This window comes from Antedon mediterranea, chromosome 6, assembly GCF_964355755.1.
Source record: "Antedon mediterranea chromosome 6, ecAntMedi1.1, whole genome shotgun sequence".
In the NCBI taxonomy this organism is placed as follows: domain Eukaryota; kingdom Metazoa; phylum Echinodermata; class Crinoidea; order Comatulida; family Antedonidae; genus Antedon; species Antedon mediterranea.
The window spans coordinates 454,006-479,070 of record NC_092675.1 but is presented as its reverse complement, the minus strand read 5'-3'; the positions used below and the strand labels follow the sequence as shown (position 1 = coordinate 479,070).

General features: G+C 33.9%; 1 protein-coding gene across 1 annotated transcript in view; it reads left to right on the top strand.

Annotated features, from left to right (window-relative positions):
* Window positions 1-1,350: 1,350 nt before the first annotated feature.
* The window catches only part of LOC140051756 (hyalin-like), a 36,852-nt gene continuing 13,137 nt past the window's right edge, over window positions 1,351-25,065 (top strand). The window contains exons 1-6 of the mRNA XM_072097062.1: window positions 1,351-1,492; window positions 4,503-4,637; window positions 5,303-5,395; window positions 6,071-6,268; window positions 7,536-7,772; window positions 8,236-8,469. Of these exons, the coding sequence (XP_071953163.1) occupies window positions 1,351-1,492; window positions 4,503-4,637; window positions 5,303-5,395; window positions 6,071-6,268; window positions 7,536-7,772; window positions 8,236-8,469 (1,039 nt within the window). The remainder of the gene's footprint in view (window positions 1,493-4,502; window positions 4,638-5,302; window positions 5,396-6,070; window positions 6,269-7,535; window positions 7,773-8,235; window positions 8,470-25,065) is intronic.

Here is a 25,065-nt window from a genome sequence, read left to right as displayed (position 1 = left end):
GTCTGACAGCGGAGACGGATTGCATACTTCTAGATACCGTGAATAACTTGTACTTCCAGTTGAAAAAAACCAGAAATTATAAGTATTTAATGAGTCGCTATACCGATCGGATATGACATTCAATAAAGGTACGCTTTTTTCCTCTTTAATTGAAAATGATGTGCGGCTAGTTTTATTTCAATATCTTCGTATGTTTACAACGCACAGTCAATTTTTTTCCCCGCCATTCATTAAACTGTAGACGGTACATTTAAATTATGTGACGGAAATGACACAAAACTGCGGGACAAGCTTTTTCCAAACAAAAACTTTAAAGTTTGAGATTTAATGTATGTAGAGATGTATTTCGAAGAATATAATCGCATGAAATCATGATTAACTAACTTTTTACAATATTTTCGATAACAAAAGTCCTGTTATCAAATATATACGGCGATCATAAAATTGAAGATGTACGATCGGGACATAGGATTTTAGGGGGTTGCCTGAAACATTTTTTATAAAAATTAACAATATCAATGTAATTTTCTTTGTTTTATGTAATTAATTATATTTACAATAATGTTGATTATGATTTAAGTCAAGAATTTTTATTTTTTAATGATGAATTTTCAGTCTCTATCCCACCAAAGTATCGGGACACGATTTTAGACACTTACTGAAGAATGACCCCTGTACAGACACATACAAGACAGACACGAGTGACTCGTTCATTAACATAGGTCATACAATAGAGGGCTCACTACATCCCCCGTTCTTTAGCTAAGTCTATTGCTGTAGAGAAATTATTGTTTATCATTCAGATAACTTCTAGTATTAATAGTAGCGTTCTTTTATACCTCAATACAATAACTTAAACATTTTTTTTTTTTTGAACAACTAATTTACAAAGAGTGCATATTATGATTATACAGTAATTGTGTTCAAGTTGGTCTAAAATGATATTATGGGTTATGGTTTCAACTTTTAAACCATTGACTTTCCGGATTTAAATTAAACTTATTTCCTAAATCAAATTTACATAATACACATGCCAACTCTCTAGAAAATATCAAGGAATGGTTAGAAGGTGCAAAAACAAAGTCATCCCTCTCCGAATATTTGAAATATAAACATGAACCTAAAGCAGAGACATACATGTTTGATATGGTGAATTTTGATTCCATTAGTTTAAAGTTAAAAGCGAGGTCTTACTCTCTTGATTTAGAAGGTAGAAAAAATACATGGTCAGAAAATGAGACTGGTTTTTGCAAGCTATGCAACAATCAATTAATTGAAACTACAGACCATTTTCTACTTGAATGTTCAAACCTTAAAAATGTAAGAGATACACATTTTAACTTACTAAAAATGGATTTATTGTATTGTGGTTATGATACATTCTGGGAGAATTTTAGAAGTGGTACAATCGAATACCAACATCATATTTTACTTGATGACCTTTATTTAGAATTTCCATTTGAGAGAATAGGTGAAATTGTAGACTATCACTGTAAACAATACTTAACTGCTGCATATTAATATATATTACATAGCCTATGTAAATACGCGAACGTGATTGGTTGAAACTGCATCACATGACTACCGCTGCGAGGATCGTAAATCGTATATATCCTCGAGAACGATGATATTGACTGTGTAATTTTCGCGTAATAATCGTGTCCCCTGTCATTAATCATATAAATTCTCGAGTACGATGATATTGACTGTGTAATTTTCGTGTGCAACACTCGAGTTTGCCGATAAATAAACAAAAGTCATCTACTCGATCTTGAACTCGGGTGGAATTGTCACTCCATCGCAAGACAACGTTTCATCCGCTGGGCCATGGAATTTGCTTGAAGAAATTAATCTTCTAAACTATTTAAGCTACAGTATGCATACATAGCGCCCTCATTTGTTATAAGTCCACCCTAAATGTGATGAAACACCGTTTGTGATTGGTCAATACTCACGGTAGTAACCTAGTAACTAGTACGCGCTGAACATCCGGTGATTCGGCTCCTCGAAGATCGAGAAGAAGACGAATTGTTTATTCGGCCTACCTGATTATAATATTATTATTAATAGGCTTATTGATGGAAATTCTTCTGTTAATTTAAACGACCTAGGCCTAAGTGAATATTTTATTGCCAAGGAATCATTAATTAGTAATTATCTGTATATTATTCTTCGCAAGGTAAGGTGTCTAGGCAGGCTTGTTTTAAATACAATACAAATACTAGGAGGCCTATAGCCTAGCTTCACCCAACCCAGCAGACTTGTTCTTGGCTATATAATATAACAGATATTGCCTTTTATATCGGTTAAATATAAGATTTGACATCCCCTCGGGAATGATATTAAGTTCTCGGGGAATATATATTTCCCTCAGCTGGCGCTTCGGGAAATATATGGAAATATATATTCCCTCGAACTTAATATCATTCCCGAGGGGATGTCAAATCTTATATTTAACCTCTAAGCAGTCAATATCTGTATAATAATATATAAATATATATTTACCGCCCACCATATTATCTACTAACATATTTTACCATTTATCTAATTCAATAATATATTATATTTTTATATTTTTTTAAAATTTTGTTTTCTTCCTTCAAAATTATATAATAATGTAACCTAAATCTAAATAAAATAATAAATAATACAGTACTAATAATAAGACTAAATAGTATAATAAAAATAGTATCACGTTTAATTGAATTACAAATAACTATTAAAATTAAATATAATAAGAACAAATAATCATATAACAGTTGCATTTATTTTAATAATAACAGTATAATAAAATCAATTAGCAATTATATATATATATTTTTTTAATAATAATAATGATAATATTCGCTTTAAACTTGAAAATATTAATAATACTGATAATAAATAGATAATAACATTAACTCCATCATATAGGTTACCTTGTTTTTACTATTTCATTTTACTTGTGTAATTCGCTTCTTAGTTAAGAAAAAAATGTTATTTTTGATACTTTTCTTTTTGTTTTTACATTGCCTTGTAAATGAACGTGTGCCGCTGATACAAAAGCGTTTGTTCAATAAATTTATCTTATCTTATCTAGGCCTTACTGTTCAAATCCATCATGGATGGATTTATTTGGGCGCTAGTTCCGTTTCGCACCTGTCGTTTATTTCGACTCAAAATTGGTTAAGTAATTTTATCGTGAGTACCACACCTTAGAATTAGGCCTCAAAAATACTTTTACGAAGGAGATCACACAAAAAGTAAAAAATAAATCCTTTAAATTGATGAATTTACAGAATTGTTTTTCGCACATCGGTTCGTGAATTTCTCATACTCCATGTTCAATGTTGTTGTTTATATGGAGTGCCAAAAGAGCAATCATAATAGAGGGCTAAAAACTCAGTAAATTGCGTATATTTAATGCATTTATTGGTGAAAATTACGTTCAATTTTATCATATTTTGTCAATGTCAATGCAACAAAAATATTACTGTTGATACTGTACATGGTTTTTGCAGGAACTTTTAGGAATGAAAATCGACAAATTCATCATCATATTACATGTACTGTAGGGGTATATCTGATCTAAATAATATTCCTCTTAGTCTTAGTCTTACTCTTAGTTAGGCCTAGGGTTGGTTGCTATTTGAAAACGGCAAATTATTAGCAGTAAAATGTTACAGCATTTTTATTGACAAAATATATTCAAATTAAACGTGTATTTCAATAATAAATGCATTAAAAGAAGACGCATTCCACTGAGTTTTTAACCATCTATTGTTGTTGCTCTTTTGGCGCTCCATAGAAACGAAAATATTGAACTTTGAGTATGCTAAATTCACGAACGGTATGCGAGAAACATGTCTGTTAAATCATCAATTTAAGGATTTATTTGTTACTTTTTATGTGATTCTTCTTCATAAAAGTACTTATGAGGCCCAATTTTAAGGTGTGGTATTCACAATAAGTTGCTTAACAATTTGGAGTCAAAAGGAAGTCGAAATAAAAACAGGTGCGAAACAGAACTAGCGCCTTTATTTGTTTTGAAGAATTTCATTTTATATAAAATATTACGAAGAAATATTAGAAGAATGCATTTGTATAGAATTAAATTTAAAAAAATGTGATTGATATAATTATTAAAAGAAAGATATTTATTAAACAAGAAAAATCACTGCAACAACTAAATGAATAAAAACATGCATAAATCAGTGCAAATTTGTTTTTTACATGTTGTTTAAGATTTGGACAGTCATCATTATCCTAAAATCTGCATCACACTCTAGCAGATAATTATGTTGTTTCTCTTAAAAATATTTATATTATACAATTTAGAATTAGGCATTTTAAGACAATGTACAATATTGAAAGTATTGTAAAGCCCTTTAATTCACCGAGTGACCTAGTCTGTTCATATATAATCTTTCTTTTTAAATACATAATGTTTCAATACTTTAAAATTATAATGTAAATTGTTAACATTGTATGCAGTGTCAGATTGTGTTTTTATTTTGTAAAAGGCGTTGTGTCAACTGGCAAGCCTGCATACCAGAGTACAACTTATTCCTCTGATGGTATATTGTATGATGCTGGTTTAGCTGTTAATGGTAACAATAATAAGAATTTCAACTATGGTTCATGTTCACGTACAGTTGGTAAGTGCAATCTGAGTATAGGTCAATCCAAATTTTGATTATTTACAGTTAAGGTCTGTCTACACTATCAAACTTTATGTGACAACAAAATGTGACAGACATGCCCATATATGGACACGATGATGTCATATCACTATCACATTGGGCATATCACTACCATATTTGGGCATATCACTACCATATTTGGGCACATCACACTTTTTTTTTCAAACTAGTTTGATAGTGTAGACAGGGCTTTACAAACATTTTTGGGCCGCTAAAATAAATGTTTTTTAGCCTTCTTTTGTAGCGTCTTGTAGCGTCAAACGACTTGTTGGTTTTTGTTGGGGCACATGTTAAACTCTTTGTAATCTTAATATTCTTTAATCAGTCTTTTAGGTTGTTTGTATTTTCCTTCAAATTAAAGTTCAATTCTATAAAGTCAAATAATAACTCTTTTTTATTAAGTATTTTTCATCTTCATTAATTGGGGTTGTAGATAATATAAAAACATTGAATCCCTTTACTATTTACTTAAAGGATTTTAGATTTATGCTAAGTTTATGTTTACACAGGCATAAAACGATGTAAATGGTTGTTCAGAGTCAGAGTAATTAAACAGATTTTAGAAAATGTTGCTTTTAATTAATTAAACACACAAAGAATTGAGAATTGTTTATCTTTAGTTTCAGGAAACCAGAACCCTTATTGGTATGTTGATTTAAGTGATCTGCATCGCATTACCAATATTCGTATTTATACAGCTTATGGATTTGAAGGTATAACATTAACATTTTAACTTTTTCCGTCAACTGTTTCAAAAATGTACACTTTGATGTGCCACTAAATATCTGGTTTCCTAAAAAAACTAGGTTTGAAAAAAAATAACATTAAAAAGAAAAAACCTGTTTTGGAGACTTTAAGAAAATATGTTTGGAAAAATGTACAAAAAAGTATTCAAGTATTCTGATTTGTTGATTATTGTTTCTTTCTGAAAAAAACTTACAGCACAGAATATTAGTGCCTGTTTGAAGTTAAAAACAAGAAAATTGATTGTTTATTAGTTGTGAGTGGATAATTTTAAGGTGGAGTTGAAAATTGTATTCTTGTTATATTTCCCATTACGAATATTTTAAAATGGCTAGAAAATTTGTTAGTTGGTCATGTTTATGAGTGTAGAAGACGTCTGTCGCAAACGACAATGTCAAATAGGTATTTATCACGAAGGCCTTTTCCTCAACATCTTAATGTTTGTAATGGTTGTGTTTTATCCCATTTTGTAGCATGGATCTTCAGTCAAAGCGATTGTTTGCCAACTGAGGCCAGTGTGAAATGCAATAAAAAATTATCATCTAACTTTCTCTTGGTTAAATTTTAATCTTAAATGTTAAACATGACCTGTTGATTATTACTACACTAGTTTATTTAGCTTGAAAGTCTTATTTTTCTTTTAGTATCAAACTTTGGCATGGATGTCTACGTTGTTAATAGTACAGATTCACCTTTAGATGCCAGTAACCAATATGAATCCATTGATTCCTTAAGCACTAATAATTATCACAGTTGGTACCAAGATGTAATTGGACGCTTTGTCTTTCTATTTCAAAGGAGAAGTAATGAGATCGTTGTTTGTGAAGTCTATGTCTACGGAAGTAAATTATTTCAACTATTTTGTATAAAATAGCTATTTCATCAGTTTATCCATATTAAAGCAATTTAATACACTAAATCAATAATATTATAAGTCTACTGTTCTTGACTTAATTTTTAGATTTAAATTATTTCTGGGCCGCATCTGTCTCTCTCTCTCGAAGTGCCGTATCATGAGACTTTGGCGATCATGTTGTGCCATAATTCTCTGTCTATTGCCATGTTCAGCAACTCCACTTCTTTGGTATTCTCACCTCTATTCCGAATCCATTCAGCTATGCTGGCCAACCAAGTGACTCTTTTTCTTCCCCTGCTCCTTCTTCATCTTTCCAGTGTTTGCCAAGTTCTCCAGACCTCACTTTCTCAACACATGTCTTGTGAATTTTATCTGTCTAATCCTAATATCCTTCAGTAGTTTCCTGCACATTCCAGCTCTTATCAACACATCTTCATTACTAACTCTATCTGTCCATGGAATTCTCAACTTTCTCCTTAGAAACCACATCACACAGCTTTCCAATCTTTTTTTGAGGTCAGTTGTTATTGACCAGGCTTCACTTCCATACATCAGCACAGGATGGATGTAGCAGTTTAATACACGCAACCTGCTTTCCATACTCATCGCACAGTTCTTCAAGATATTCTCCATTTCTCCAAATGCGGATTTTGCAAGGACTATCCTTCTCTTTATCTCCGTTACACATCTGGCATCATCTGTTATTTTGCTCCCAAGATAGTTAAAAGAGGACACCTGCTGAATTATCTGGTCTCCTGCTCTAAGGTTACATGTTGGACTCTCCTTTTTTGACAATACTAAACACTCTGTCTTGCTACAGTTTATAGACAGACCCATCTTTTCACGCTCTACTACAACCACGTCCAGCAACCTTTGGAGATCTTCAGCTGAGTCTGCCAGTAAAACTGTGTCATCTGCATATCTGATGTTTGTTATATTTCTACCACATACTCTCAAACCCTGTCTCACTCCTCTTCCAATACTTGTGTAGTCACTGCACTTCACGTCTACCGCATCTGTAGCATTCCATTTAAAAAAAACATAGACAAAATTGCAACAAATGTTGTATATAACATTCTTCAAAGAAACAAAGCTGTAGTATATCAATACACAAATTTAATTTACAATAATTTAGTTAACAAAAAGAACAGCAGAAATGGGTCACCAGATTATACTGGTAGATTCCAATATTATTATGATGGTGATAATATATATTATATTGATAATATAATAGATGTTATTCTTTCTTATAGCTCCTTTATCACCGGTATTGACTTGTCTTGATAGGGATGTTGTAGGCCCCTCACCTTCAATAGTGACATGGGATCTACCAACAGTAACTGATGATAGAGATTCTGATCTGAAGGTCACCTGTAATCCACCTTCTGGTTCATCCTTTACTGCTGATTCTACTACCGTAACTTGTGCAGCAACTGATAGCACTGACATTACAGCTTTTTGTACTTTTAACATACAATTTATAGCATTAGGTATGCTTGAACTTATTTCCTGTACTAATTAAAAGGTCTTAATTAAATTGTGTCAGTTTATCTGGTTGAATTTCTAGAATATCGCTTTTTCAAAATATGAACAAAATTAATAATTTTCCTTATAAAAAAGACAAGAAACCTTATTTGGTAAATACATTTTTTTTCTGATTCAATTTTTTGGTCAAAATAAATTATTATATGATGTTAAAATAGCCTATTCAACAAACAAAAATTTGTTTACATTATTTTCTCAGGACAATAATTTTGCCATTTATGATTGATTTTGTTAGTTATTTTTTCCAAGCAATAAATCAATTGTCAGCTTATAATGTGTGACACCGTAATTGCAGCCAAAATTATTTTGACTGATATCACTATCAAATAAGTTTTTAAAGCTACAGCATATACAAGTTATAATACGTCATACAACATATATTTTAATATAATTGTTTTATTATACTAGATGATGAGAATCCAACTGTTGTTTGTCCCAGTGCTAGATATGCATACTTAGAGTTTACTACAGTGACCTGGGATGACCCCTCAGTCAGTGACAATGTTGATACTGATCTGTCAGCTACTTGTACTCCACCTTCTGGTTCATCATTTAATAATGATTCAACTATTGTTAATTGTACTGCTACTGATACTGCTGGAAACACAGGAACCTGTGGATTTACAGTGTATTATTTCATTGGTAAGTAGACAATAATGCTGCATAGTTAGTTCTGATAGGTAACTAAAATAATTAGGTGGTAGTAAAAACAATCACCTATTTACAAAAGCTTTATTAGATTTTGTAGCCAAATTATTTTAAAAAGTTAAATTTCAACCATTTTCAAATTCTTGCGCACCTTCTAGTGGGTGTACCCGAATGGTTCTCGGAATCATGGCCAACGCTTCTGGAAAATAAGTGACATATGCCTATGTATATACGGCATACTGCGTTGAAACACCGGTTCTCGTCAGATAATCGAAGTTAAGCAACGTTGCGTTCTGAATAGGAGACCCTCTAGAAATAGCGGCAGGTACTGTATATACACCATAAAGCATGTGATAGGCATGGGTTCGAGGGTATTAATATATTAAATTCACAATGTATAGGACTTAAAATGAAATGTATATACAGTACATTAATTAATTGATTAATTATGTCTCATGTCAGTTAATAATATAGAAAAATTGGCAGCAATTCCACTGACCACACCCATCAAAAGAATTTAATTTTTAAAAATAAGAAAATTGATGTCTATACGTCACAAGTGGCTCTACACCAAGACCAAAGGCATAGTTTATCAACTGAAAGTGGTTGAAAGTCGGAGGTGTGATAGCAATCGTGTCCCAACATTTAGTTAATAGTGTAGGCTTGTATGTCGTTTATATGAATGTTGTGTATATTTTTTATTAAAAGCAAACTTTGATTTTATTTCATATCTTGATAATATAAGGAATGAAAACAAATATGTTGCCATTTTCTCTAAAGACATTTAAAGGACCAAATTCAAGATGGCCGCCAACATTCAAATACCGTAAATCTTGTAATAGAAACCCTGGGTTATTATTCTTTAATTGTTTTTTAGGGTGGGTTACTATTAGAAGGGCGCGGTTACTATAAGAGTAGTGGGTCACTATTACTAATCTTAAATTAGGTACCTGAAAATAGTAACCCACCCCAAACTTTTCCGGTCAGCAAAAAAATAAAACAGTACGAGTAAACACATTTTCTAGCGTAGAATTTCCATGCACATGTATCCTAGGCATAAACACATTTTCGACGTTAAACACAAATTATGGCGAAAGCTAGTAGTAGTGTAAATGTGTATAAATCTACATTTTTGAGTAACATCAGGGGCCACCATGTGTATAAACAAGTCTGGAACCAATCACAGGGGAATGGCTACAATGTCATAAAGATGATGGAGACAAGCACTATTGTATGACAAGAATGCCGTAGGTGTCTACAAAGGAAATCATGAAGAGGCACTGTTGGTTGGACATGTCTCAATTGAATTATCAAGAATTCTTGCTGGATTTTTAAAATTAACTGATAGTCATATTAACATATGGTAGAAGTAATGGGGAAGAGAGTCTGCAAACATGGTCTTGTGCTGGTCGCTATGTCGCTACTTGTCGCTACAAATATTGATTGATGAACTGTCAAGGGTTGTATTAAAATATCCTTATTTTGAACTAAAACTGGAACAATAATCGAAGCATATACTAAGTACATACAAATAAGGATCATTGACACATAAGTACAGTATTTTGTTTTGTATTGGTCTAGTGATTTGATAGACAGAGGGCGGCAGATGGAGGCGGAGTTAGGCAGGAAGAGTAGCAGAGAACGGACGTGAGAAAAAGGGCAGAGAGGGATTGGAGAAGGAAGGCAATGGAGGGTGAACTCGAGCTGCGTTTAAAAGGAGAGCGCGATTGGAGTTGGAAAAGCGGAGAACCAGGGAGAAGACGTGTAAAATAAGACATTAGAGAGATTGGAAAACAAAGTGTAGAGAAGATTAGAGAAAAGAAAGAGAAAATTAGAGTTGAATAATAAAAGGAGAGTTAAGACACAGTAAGTAAAGTTAGCCGGAGGGTACTGCCTACCGGTTGTATTACTATTTGAGACATAATGAGCCGGAGGTTGCACCTACTGGTTGTATTACTATTTGAGACATAGTGAGCCGGAGGTTACGCCATTGTTAGTGGTTACGCTGCTGTTGGAGGTTACGCCATTGTTGGTGGTTATCTTGCTGTTTGAGGTTACGCCATTGTTGGCGGTTACGTTGCTATTGGAGGTTACGCCATTGTTGGTGGTTACGTTGCTGCTGAAGGTTACGCCATTGTTGGTGGTTACGTTGCTGTTGGAGATTACGCCATTGTTGGTGGTGTACGTTGCTGTTGGAGGTTACGCCATTGTTGGTGGTTACGTTGCTGTTGGAGGTTACGCCATTGTTGGTGGTTACGTTGCTGGTTGGAGGTTACGCCATTGTTGGTGGTTACGTTGCTGCTGAAGGTTACGCTATTGTTGGTGTGCGTTGCTGTTGGAGGTTACGCCATTGTTGGTTGTTACGTTGCTGCTGAAGGTTACGCTATTGTTGGTGTGCGTTGCTGTTGGAGGTTACGCCATTGTTTGTGGTTACCTTGCTGTTTGAGGTTACGCCATTGTTGGTGGTTACGTTGCTGTTGGAGGGTACATTATTGTTGGTGGTTATGTCGTTGGTGGTTACGTTGCTGTTGGAGGTTACGCCATTCAGGGGCGCAGCCAGTAGGGGGGTCACGGGGTCCTGACCCCCCCTTTTTTCAGAAAAAAAACAAAAAAACATTTCATCGTCCATCAGAACGAATCGTCAATTCGCAATTTCATAAACTAAAAAAAAAAACAAAAACAAGAGCTTCCTGCTACATTAACGGAAGCTATTGTAAAATTAGCGGATCATGAAGTGCTCCCGAATGTGCGTGCACCTCTTCTAATCGCATGTGTACTGCCCGTAACGTCTGCTGAAGCTGAGCGGAGTTTTTCGACTTTACGGAGAACGAAAACCCGTTTGCGAAATCACATGTCTTATGAGCGGCTTTCGGGATTGTGCCTCATGAACATACACTTTAACATGAAAATGAATACAGAGAATGTCGTTCGCGAATTCTGTCGCCAAAAGCTGATTACGCAATACAGAATTTTGCGTCGATACGTCGCTGCGTTATGTTGCGTTGCGTTCTAGTGGGAACCACGCTTAAAGCGTATAATACGGATGGGTATGAAGCGTCTCACATACACACAAAGCCAAGATAGCTTCTTACATACACACGGAGCCAAGATAGCTTCTTGGACTTGCACAGTGTATGGACTCTTATTGCTAAACTGAGCCCTGCATATTGTTTGATTTGAACTTTCAAGCTACTAACATACCACCTGAAATAAGTCAAATCGTAAGTTAAGGTGTGTTTTTCAACAAACTTGTCTGACTAGGCCTCACAACGCTACGTTACCGTTTGATAGCGTACCTATCAACCGTATCCAAGGACGCTACCGGTATCCAAGCTGATTACGAAACACACACCTGGGCCTATCTTTTTGATCTTTGATTTGATCTTTGATTTGATCTTCGTTTTGATCTTTGATTTGATCTCTGATTGATCTCTGACGAAAGTTTCACCTACACAATTGAGGCCGATAGCAAAAATAGACGACGGCATACTGTACTAAGGGTCTACATTTTATTTGCTAAATATGCCGGACGAAACAAACGACAAATCTAAGCTAAATGATCAACAAACAGGGACACTGGATGAGCAATCTAGTGCTACTAGTACAAATTGTAGCTTGGAAACCTGTAAAAAAACTAATGGAACACTGGTAAAATGCTCGAACTGCAGAAACTCATATCACCTGACATGTGTTGACCTAAAGAGGCGACCAAATCCAAAATGGGCATGTCAAAATTGCAAAAAGGATATAAGTTTCATAGTAAAACAACTGAAAGAAAAAGTTGAGTCCTAACAGGCTAATGTAAACAAAATTTCTACTGAAAACGATCATGTTAAGAAACGGCAAGCAAGTCTAGAAGATGAAAACAAAAAACTAAAGCAACAAATGACAAGCTTAAACGTAAAGGTCAGCAAACTTGAGGGTGATCTTGAGCGATACGGCCGATTAAACACCTCCTCAGATAATATTATTAGACCAGAGAGCACGAATCCAATCCACAAAACCCTTATAATTGGGGACAGTATGCTCAGAGATATGGATAACTCATGGTTTAAGGACACTGATGTCATAGTGAAACGTGGTGCGGTTACCGAAGATATATACCCTAAACTACAAGAATCCAAAAACTTAAATTCATATGCAAATATAATTATACAAGTAGGAACAAATGATGTCTCAAATGGTAAGGTGGTAACAGAAATCCAAGAATCAATGGAAAAAATAATCACGATGGTCATGGTGAAGTCACCAACATCGAAGCTTTATATATCAGCAATTCCTCCACGCCGAAATCATATGGATGATATTCAAAGTGTAAATACAGCACTTAGCGATCTGAGTACACGGCTGGATACTGGCTTCATAAACATCTCATCAAAATGTGTGTACCAATGTGGCTCAGTTGATGAATTCCTAACAGGATCTATACGACTAGCTAAACTATTCTCTGAAAATATTGATGATCTCCAATTTCAATATACAGAGAAATCATCATCCAGGCAGCATGCTCAAGAATGTCAAACAAACAGAAATCAAAATACACGCCCCTGGAAACGAAATAGACATGGTTATTATAATCAACAATCAAGAAATGACAGTTACCAACACTTTAGTTATGGCCCCAAAGAGTCAAACTATATGTATGAACCATGCTGGAAATTTTGACTAAACAACCATCAAGCTTACGAATGCTACTATCAAGAACAGTTAACATGTAAATCATGTGATCAATAATGGTCATAAAGCAAGATATTGTGGTAATTTACATAATTATGATCATTATTATTACGAACGAAATAATTGACCAAAGAGTCTAAGAAGTACATTAAAGTCACAGTCCGAAAAAGAGACTAACAATACTACTGTATGTTCCCAGGCTATAGATGATGTATTAATTAATGATAACCCATCATATGTAATAAATAATAGGAATAATACAATAACAGATATAAACCAAATAGTAAAAAAGATCCTCATATATTTGAGGAACTAAATCCTCATATATTTGAGGAACTAAATCAAAAGGGTTTTATATTTGCACATTTAAATATACGTAGCCTAGACTTGCATTTTGATGAATTGCAACGTATTCTAAATAACAACAATTTCAATGTTTTGGCTTAAGCGAAACATTTCTAGATAATACATTTATTGATGAAGATTTTCATGTTGACAATTATATATTACACAGACTAGATAGACGTAAAACTAAAAAAGGTGGAAGTGTAGCACTCTATATAAACCTAAAAACCAACCACAAAATTAGGAATGATCTAATGTGTAATGAACTCGAACTCCTATCTATTGAAATAGTACGTGATAAATGTAAAAATCTAATTGTTCTATTGTGGTATAGACCTCCAAATACTACAGCAGTTCTTTTTGAATATTTACAAAATATATTTCAAAAGATTGAACTGGAACACAAAGATATTATGATGATGGGAGATTTAAACTGTGACGTTATGTCTGACAATCCACATTGCTACACAAAGAAACTAATTGAATTAAGTGAAAATTTTAATCTAAAATAATAATAATAATAATACCACATTTATATAGCGCCCTTTTCATGAGTAATCATGCTCAAAGGCGCTTTACAAGCATTATTACCCCCGTATTTTTTTTGGGATCAAACACGTATGGAAACATACTCCCATAATGCAGCCGGTAACCAGCGCAAAGTTGTGTCTAGATCTAACTGGGTACCCATTTATACACCTGGGTGGAGAGAGGCAACGTAAGTAAAGTATCTTGCCTACGGATACAAGCAATGCGGCGAGAGTTGGATTCGAACCTAGGTCTGACGATCGGTAGTCGAACGTCCAACACACTGCGCCACACGCCCTTCGATCATTGAAGAACCAACACGTATAGAAAAACATTCCTCTACATTAATAGATGTTATGTATTTCTCAAATGTTTCTAAAATATTAAAGTCTGGAGTTATCCACGTCGGCTTAAGTGACCACTCAATGCCATTCGCTATAATAGGGAAAGGGGCGAAAAATAATAAAGATTCCAATAAAACAAATAAAATTATTAAACAGGATCATAATTATAAAATGACACGAAACTTTAAAAAATTTAATGAAGACAGTTTTTTAAACGATTTATTAATGGTAAATTGGAATGGTATTACCGCCAGTGGCAACGTAAGTCAGAGTGCCAAACTTCTCGAAACTACACTAACCAACATTTTAGTACAGTCACATATGTAAGGAAAACTAGCTCCAGCTCGATATTAGTGCCAAAATAGATTTTATTGGCTAACTTTGTTATTCTTGAGTTGCTGAATTAAAAAAAGTTAGGTGCCATTTTTTTCGACCACTCCTTCAGCCGCCATTTTGTATTTCAAAATGGCCGACATTCCACACTGAACTTTGTCATCCATGGTATCATCGGAAAGGAAATATAATACTGATCATTTTATCCCATTACATCCATATCAAAAAATGCATAGTTACATAGTTATTTAACAATAAAACAAGTCACGTGACCAAAAAGGTCAAAAGGTCAACATTTTAATTTTCTCAAATACTTTACTGTTTGGTATCGTAGGATAGCTTTTTTTTATTCTGAATACAGTTTTACTAATATCTATTCGATTTTCCTTTATTTATTGTCATAATTTTCCAATTATGTAAATACATTTTTAAATGTACAATAAAAAAGGTCTCATCCGTATTAAAGATAAATACGTTTTTTCACGCTGCTGCTCTAGCCCGCTACGTCCCATTAGGACTACTCAATCAGAAGCTAAAGCAAGCAGCAGTTATAGTTCTAAGGACAGACAGTTTTGTGAAAATGGAAACTTCACTATGATTTATTGATTCCAGCTGCTACAGTAGACCCAAAAAACGTCTGGGAAAGAGTCTATTAGGACATGTCATGCTAAAATTACAAATCCCTAAGCATTTCTGGTATATTCACTGTCAGATATTCAGTGAATTATTATCGAAACAGTCCATTAAAGTTTGTGTTTGTAATAGGATACTTCACAATTGAAATATCTAGGGTGATGAAGTGACCCCCAGATTTGACCTTAGCAATAAAATTAACTAAAGTGACAGAAATTGAGTATTCACTTCTGTAACAAAAAAATAATATTTATTCACATATAAGAAAAGAAAAGAAACCCAAAAACCATTGTCTGACAGACAATTTAAGTATTTGTTGCTTTAAATTACATTTTTTCAGGTAAAACAACTATCATGTGACAATAAAATGACACATTCAAAAACATTTGAAATAAAGCGAGCAGCGTTTTTTGTAAGAAATATTTCTTGTTTTATTCATTCAAATGTTGGTAACATTTATCTGGTTATAATAACAATTTCAGTGTGTGAAACTACTTTAGTATAAGATAAGTTTTACTATCAAGATCCTCGATATGCCCGGTTTTTGCATTGCACGTACAAAACAAGATCAAACAACCATTGCTTTGCAGGTAAATTAGTTGCGACGCAAACATGATATGATGTAAAGTAATTGATTTTAGTACCTTTTATTTGAGCGAGTTCATACAACTACTAGGCCTACAGCAGAAACAGAAACGTAACTTTGGAAAGTAATTTAGATTTGTCTTAATTCTGCTAGTTAATGTAGTTTTATTTATAACTAGGCCTATATCCAGTGCAGCATGGCGTCTATGTTGTTTTTTTCAAACATGGTTTTCTGCCAATAGCTTGGTTGCATGTTGTAAGCCTAGGCCTATATATATAAGGTAAATCGATAAAAAAGTTGTTGCTTATTTAAATTAATTTATGTACACATTCTTATACTATATATATTGGATATTTGTGTGACCATAAAGGCAGGATAGAAAACAGCTTATCTATACTGTGTATAAGTAGTCGAATAATCTTCCACCGTTTCAGATGATAACATAATTTTATTGAATATAAATTAAATCGGTGGCAAATTCTAATACTCATATAAGAATACAAATACAAATACTAACAACAACGGATATAATAGGATATTATGCAAGAACAATAAAATAATAATTCAAAACGCACCGATGACTGAAAGGCCAATTCCATCTCCTACCGGTGTGTGGTCGCACTTCACTCTTTAAAAAAAACCCACTGCATTTTTGATAACTATAACTGAGAAATGCAGTAAAAGTAACAAAATTAAAATACAAATTTATAAAAGGGAATTCAATAACTGAAATCATTACATACGGTATATATTTAAAAAGTGTCTGTAGTTAAAAGATTTCGTTTTTCTCAAACTAATTTGAATATTATTGCTGGAAAGCGGATTTTGTTTCCCTTATTTTCGATAAGTTCTTATAGTTACCACAAACAAGTATAGTTTGATTAATTATTCGATGTGACTTTTAATAATAACAACGTATTGTTAGGATTTATATTGCGATAATCACAAACCATACGTAAAAATCAAAGGGAACCTTTAGACGTTAAAAACACTGAATTCGTTTCTTTACAATATCGATCGATAGTTTGTAAAGGTAGTGAAGGCAGCAGTAGGACACTGACTTTTCTTTATTTCGTGTAAACTTTATTTGAGGAAAACTAATTGATCTTAATTTTTTTTTTTATTCTTAAGATTTTTTCTCTGTATAAAATAATATCAAATGAAAACATTCTGTTTGCTGCTGCACTTCATCTGAGGTTCAAAGGGAAAGGCATACCGATTAACATTGGCATTGTGCACAGATGGCTTTATATTGTGTGGTACCCGCTTTGACAAAAATACAAATGATTTTGAACGCTACGCAAATGATACCATGACCCGTAGCATTTTTTTCTTTTTACGAAAAACAGAAATGTAAACTACTAAAAATAAAATAGATTCAGAATTTCTATCCAACGAAACAAAACAAAGATGTGACTTGACAACAGTTTATTTCACCTTTGTTCACGGACTAGAGTTATTTTGATTTTAAATTAAATAACTCGGAAACTTGACATTGAAGTTAAGTGTAATCCAGTACCGTACGGTACTTATTTAGTATTAATTAGATAATATATAATATACTATAAAACATATTAATGGACAATAACAAAGTAGAATGAAAATCAAACAAACATTTGAATGAATTGTAAAACCAATAAGAAAAACCGTATTTATCTTAATACGAAGGAGACTACTTTTGTCATTGTTAAAATGAGTATAGCGATTTAATGAGTAGGCAAACTGCCTTAAAAAGTTGCATGTTTCGAGAAACTATTCTCATCAGAAGAAGAACAGAAAACAACGCCTAAAGTACTTATATACCAATAGGACAGATTGTATTTAAATAAGAAAGTAATTAGCATGAAAAAACAACAAGGAACATTTAAAAACAATTTATTTACATAATTGGAAAATTATGACAATAAACAAAGTACAATAGAATAGATATTAGTAAAACTGTATTCAGAATTAAAAAATCTATCCAACGATACCAAACAGTACAGTATTTTGGTGAAATTGTATTTGACCTTTTGACCTTTATTGGTCACGTGATTTGTTTTATTTCGCTATAACTATGTAACTATACGTTTATTGATATGGGTGTAATGGAATAAAATAATCAGTATTACATTCCCTTTCCAATGATGCCATGGATGACCAAGTTTAGTGTGGAACGTCGGCCATTTTGAAATACAAAATGGCGGCCGAAAGAGTGGTCGAAAAAATTGGCACCTAACTTTTTTGGATTCAGCATCTCAAGAATAACAAAGTTAGCTAAAAAAATCTATTTTGGCACAAATATCAAGCTGGAAGACATAATAACCCGTACTATTTTAGATAAACATGCTCCTTGGAAAAAACACAGGGTACGTAAAAAAACAGCTTCTTGGCTCTCTGATGATGTAATTGAAAATATGAGAGAAAGAGATAAACTCAAAAGAGAATGTAAACATTCTAAAAATGAATCACTCTGGAAAAGGTACAGAAAGTATAGAAATATGTGCAATAAATTAATACGTAAAAGTAAAGCTAATTTTATTCAAGAAAGTATAAAAGAAAATAAAAATGATGTAAAAAAAACATGGGATACCATAAGATATATTATATCGTCAAAAAAGAAAACTCAAACTATTCAAACATTTTGCAATGATAATGGCGATGTCCTCTATAAAGCTAAGGACGTCGCAAATGAAATTAATACATTTTTCTCAAATATAGGTTCAAATCTTGTATCACAAATACATGAGCCGATAAATGATATAAATTATGATGAAATCGATGCTTTCACCGAAAATAATTTTGAATTCGAACACATCACATGTAAATTTGTATATAAATACTTAAGTAATCTTTCAAAAAACAAAGCCACTGGTAATGATAACTTACCACCGGGCATTCTAAAACTGTCTGCCCCGATTATATCCCCAACAATTACAAGAATCATAAATCACTCCTTCACAACATGTAAATTTCCCAAATACGTGGAAAATAGCAAAGGTCACACCAATTTTTAAGAATGGTGAAAAAACTAACCCTAATAATTATCGTCCCATTTCTGTCCTACCTATACTTTCAAAAATAATTGAACGAGTCGTTTTTAATCAACTTTATGCTTTTTTGAATAATAATAATCTGTTATGTATAAATCAATCAGGTTTTCGACCATCATACTCAACATCTACTGCACTTACAAAAGTGACGGAAGACTGGTATAGTGCAATAGACGAGGGTAAGCTGGTCGGAATCTGTTTACTAGATTTTAAAAAGGCCTTTGATACGGTAAACCATAACATACTATTAAGCAAATTGAGACTTTATGGTTTAAGTAAATATGTTTTAAAATGGTTCGAGAGCTATCTGTCTGAGCGAAAGCAATTCACAAATGTAAATAATACATTGTCTGACTATACACACATCCAATGTGGAGTGCCTCAGGGGTCAATCGTGGGCCCACTTGCTTTCCTCTTATATATAAATGACCTATCGAAAGTTGCAAACAAATGTAAAATAAGTATGTATGCTGACGACACTATAATTTATTGTTCTTCAAAAAATGAAAATGAAATATACCAAAGTATAAATGAAGAACTTATACAAATCGACGATTGGCTAAAAAATAATAAATTGAGTCTAAATGTCTCTAAATCCGAATTCATGTTGATCGGAGCGACAAACCGATTGGCAACCACCAAAGAAAAAAATAGATCAGTTAATATAGATAACGATGTTGTACCATGCGTTCGATATTGCAAACATCTCGGTATCATAATAGATGAACATTTATCATGGAAAAATCAGATTGAATACATTCGAGGTAAAGCTCTAAATGGATTGGGTATGCTCAGACGATGTAGCTATTATTTTCCACAAAACATATTAAGACATATTGCAAACTCTATTGTAATACCTTACTTGAGCTATTGTAACATAATTTGAGGAAATAGTAGTCAAACTCTAATGAAAAGAGTTCAAACTATCCAAAACAGAACAGCTCGAATCGTATGTGGTCTATGGGACACACATAGTAGTGAGGCACTAAGACAAATTAATTGGTCACCTTTATCTTATCAAGATAGATATGAATGTTGTATAGTTATATATAAGGTTTTGACAGATAATGCCCCACCTTACCTAAATAATGTATTTACATTCAATGATATAAATTATAATCTAAGGCACAGTGATACACATCTGTTCATCCCGAAGCCAAAAACCGATTTTAAAAAACGAAGTCTGTCTTATCGTGGAGCAATTATATGGAATAGTCTCAATGTTGATACCCTTCCAAATTCAGTTAAGTTGTTTAAAACGTATCTGGAAAATGCATTGTAAAACATAATGGTATGGTAATCTATGATGGTGTACATCCAACTTTAAAATGGCTATAAATACTATGTAAAATGTGTGTTTTATCACTATTATTTTAAGGTAAATGAAATAAAAAAGATTTATTATGTATTACAGTAGAATCCCCATAAATTATACACTTCGATAAGGGTTTCCGTTTACACGGGAAGTACCGGTATGGTGTACCCTAAATAGAGGTGTCAGATGAAGGGGATTCTGCTGTAATTTTGTTTCTTTTCAATTTCAATTTTTTCGTTTCTGTCGTATTTATATGGTGTTAATTTTTGTTGTTGTTTTGTTTGTTTTTTTTTTTGTAATACAGTATCACGAACTTGTGTAAAAACAATCAATATGGATTGAACGAGTTGTACGGCACATCAGTCTCATGTCTAAATAAAGTTTATATATATACTCTAACCTTACGGTTCTCATTCAATAATATCACTCCATGCTATCATTCTAATTTCTTTTTTCAAACTTTTGCATCTCTACGTTCATTTCATGCAACTTTTGTATTGGTGAAAAGGGGGGAATTCAAATAATTCCTCCTGAGTTTTCAGCCTCTCTACCCAGTGGCGGATCTAGGGGGGTGAATAGGGTGGCTAGCCACCCCCCACTTAATTCTAAAAAAAAAAAAAAAAGATGCAACCTAATCGCGATTGACCGTCGCTAGACGTGGATTAATCTTTTAATTAAGAAGAGTAGGCCTAGCTAGGCCCTACTAGAGCTAGGGTTAGCATTAATAGTTGTGTGTAAATAGGCCTACACAGTGAAAGAGCTAAGAGTTCAATTACTATTATGAATTCAAGAGTTTAAAAAGAAAACACGATTTACAATCTTCGGAAAATACCCACTTTCAAAACACACGCACTCCTAAAACTAGACTTGCCCCAAGTCTGTATTTATTGTCTTTTTTTTATTTATTTGTTTTTATTTCGACCGCGATTTTTGTCTGAAATACAGACTTGTGAAACACGTATAGAAATCGATTTGCAAACCGCAAACATCCGATAAGAATGACGTAGGTTATCATACCGTATTTGGCTATATGGGGCGGGCGGTATGTAAATATGGATTTCGAATCAACCAATGATCATTTTGTTTCAAAATGAAAAAGATCGAGTACGTACGTACAGTGTGCTGAATGTACGATCGAGACTGAACAACTGTTGAAATATAAAATCGTGTTGCCAAGCTGTTTTGTTTATTAATTGTTCTGGCCTAGGCCTCCTTCGATCGTAGGCGGGTTCGTAGGGCTACTCAACTCGTACGTACTTCCAAATAAAACGCCAATAAGGTACATACCACCACCGACCGGCACACAACAGGGCTACACCACCACACAGAACAGGACAGGATCTGGGTGGGAATTAAATCAAATTTTCTCCGCATAATAAATGATCCATTCAATGTTTGATTTGGCGGAGAAGCTAGCCTATCATATCATGACGAGTTTTCATGTTCTTGGGAAAAATCTCATCAAATGTTTACCACACTACTAGGCATATAAAATCATTTTTAGCCTTCAGAAACTTTCATCAATGTACCCCAAGTACACATTGTCTAAACGTAACATAGCGCATGCGCATCGTCTTAGACGTTGAGTCTTTGAAATTCTGAAATATGAATATTAAAACGACGTACGAGTGAGTAGCCAATGGCATGCGGCTGAAACTAGTCAACTGGATAATTTATGCACCAAGAATTCTTGGTGTCAAACCACGTGACTTATGCGTGTTTCCCCAGACGGAGTATCCAAACTCAAGTAATACACGTATGAAACGCCATATGTGCAAAAATATTTATATTTTTACAAAACTCCGTCTGGAGCCCAGACTATCCTAAAACTACCAGCGTCACGTTGTCAAGCTCGCTCCTCGTTTTAATGCTGACATCATCACTCTCCAAAATACACCATTTTCCATTGCAGTTAATTTCCGCCGCCCTGGTGGTCCGTGTGTGCACAAGCGTTAGCGTGGTATATTTACACCCCTGAGTGGAGTGTAATATCGGGAACTTTTTTCTCGCGCATGAAAGTTTTTTGTATAATATTATGGTATGCAGTATAAACGATAAAAATAAACGAGAAACATGGTGTTCTTTTATTATTTTATAGGCATAAAATAAACATGAAATGTCTTGTATGTACACGGCGGGACGGCCGAAAAAAGTATGTGGCGTATTTGGCGTTTTTTTATTTGTGTTATAGACACGGCGATTACTGCGATCATTGTATACCAAATTACATTGAGTTATTCACCCGGCTGTAGGGTATATATCTCTGAGGTTAACAGACCACCAAAACACGGTACACACAACGGGTGTGTAGAAAGCGACGACCTCGAATTGGACGACCCCAACGACCCGGGCGACCTCGAATTGAACGACCTCGAATTGAACGACCCATAACACGAAACCGACGACCCCTATACTATAGCCTAGCCTAGCCTAGGCCTAAGTGTGGTATAACATCCCGAAGCCGAACATAGCCAAAGATCTTTAAACTATACCTTATTATATAATACTCGCAAGCAAGCAATTGATTGAAAAAATACAGAAATATCGCCATTTGATACTGATTGTGTCGACACGAACAAACGAAAAGATATGGAACGCCAAAAGTGCATCATTAAAACTGCATTCGACATATTAAAAATAAATTAAAAAGAAATAAATATTATACAATACATGGTTAAACCATGGACGTATAATTACATCTCGTCTTCTTATAACGAACACTATAGGCCTACCAAGCAGCGTAACATGTGCACGGGGGGATATGACCGGTTGGGCCGCCGACAAGTTGAGCCGCCGGTAATTTCTATGAAACGGCCAGTGCGTCTTTTACGACATTTCGCGTAGTGATAGAGTGGTGTCCTAGTAGGCCCTACATAAGTTCATGGTCTTTAGGTTTATTGTGTCATGAAAATAAATAATAATTACATACTACAATTTTGTTGGTTTGAAACAGCAAAGGAAAGTAGTCATATTTAATAATTTAATTGTTTTTAATCTTTCAAGGTAAAAATGCAGTGCACTCCATAATATTTTTCTCGCGTGTATGCCTACCACGTAAAATCACGTTGTCTCTCAGGACTAATAGAGTATTGATATTCTTCGAATGAGGTTAAATAATTATTATTTTTTATTTACTATCTTTTAATATCATATTTTATTGAATTTTACAATGTTAATACACAAAACATTTTACTAAAAAACGGTGATTTTATGCAATTATTTTACTTCAACTGCCGCCTGAGGGGGCAACATGTTTTTCGGTCATTTTCGGTCATGTTTTAGGCCTTATATTTTGGAATCTTCAAGTCAGATATTCATAATTATTTCTCTTTAATTATAATATTTAATAATATATACTAAAAACCGTGATATATAAACTTTGGAATATACATCGTTATATCTAATAATTAATATAAATAGAACTTCTATTAAATAGAAACGAGCACCGGCGAAAGTAAGCATTTGGCGTTTCATAGAAAATAACGTTTTTCTGGCGGCGCCTCAACTTGTCGGCGGCTCAACTTGGCCTAATCCTGCATGGGGAGGGCCATAAGAAAGCTTTACATTTCACACATGCATTGTAGGCCTATACGGTCAAACCATGGAGGTATAAAAATATTTTTATACCTCCATGGTCAAACCATGGAGCTGGTCAAACCATGGAGTACCTCCATGGTCAAACCTTACCTGCCGCTGAAAAAGGGGCCTGGTTTGCCATGTTTATGATATTTCGTGTGCTAATCGAGTCGAATGCAGTTTTAATGATGCATTCTTGGCGTTCCATATCTGTTCGTTTGTTCGTGTCGACATATTCAGTATCAAATGGCGATATTTCTGTATTTTTTCAATCAATTGCTTGCTTGCGAGTATTATATAAGGTATGGTTTAAAGATCTTTGGTTATGTTCGGCTTCGGGATGTTATACCATACTTAGGCCTGGCTAGGCTAGGCTATTATAGGGGTCGTCGGTTTCGTGTTATGGGTCGTCCAATTCTAGGTCGTCTAATTCGAGGTCGCCCGGGTCGTTGGGGTCGTCCAATTCGAGGTCGTCGCTTTCTACACACCCAGCATACATGGCTATTTTGCCGAGTATAATATTCAACAACTTGTTTTAAGACAAATATACATCTGTGGATTTACCCGAACGCAAACTGATGGTCAGATGACTTAGGGCTATCTCCGGAAAATTGAATTAATACAGATTCTAGTACTTTAGATACCACTCTAGTTAAAGCTATAGGCCAATATTGCTTTTACTCGTAATATCACCTGATTTAGATTTTAAAAATCTTTAAAAAAATTTTAAAATTCATCAGACACATGACCATGACGAATCATTAAAATAAAAAATAAGGACAGTAGAACTGTTAGTCTATTGTTCGGAGCTCAAGATATCATTTCCCGGGGATTTACCACTAGATAAATCTTTAATAATGCCCGCTAGCTGTTGGACATTTACCCCACAACTGCAATCATCATTACAATTAACGAGTATACTCTGAACATAATCCTTACTATCATTATGAACACAATTAAACAGCTCCTCAAAATGAGCGGCCCGGTGGTTACACAAATCATATATTAATATTATCCAAAGATTCTGTAAGAACAGGAATATATAATTTAGCCTTACAAACCCTTTTCTAGAAATCAGCATAGTAAGTTTTTGATAAAGATTAAGCCATAGAATTAGCTCTATGATGTTCTTCTGATTTACACTTGCGTAAAATCATTTATATTGTGATCTTGTCACACGCATCGCCTCAAATAATGAACCAGATTTAGGTTTGCCATTGT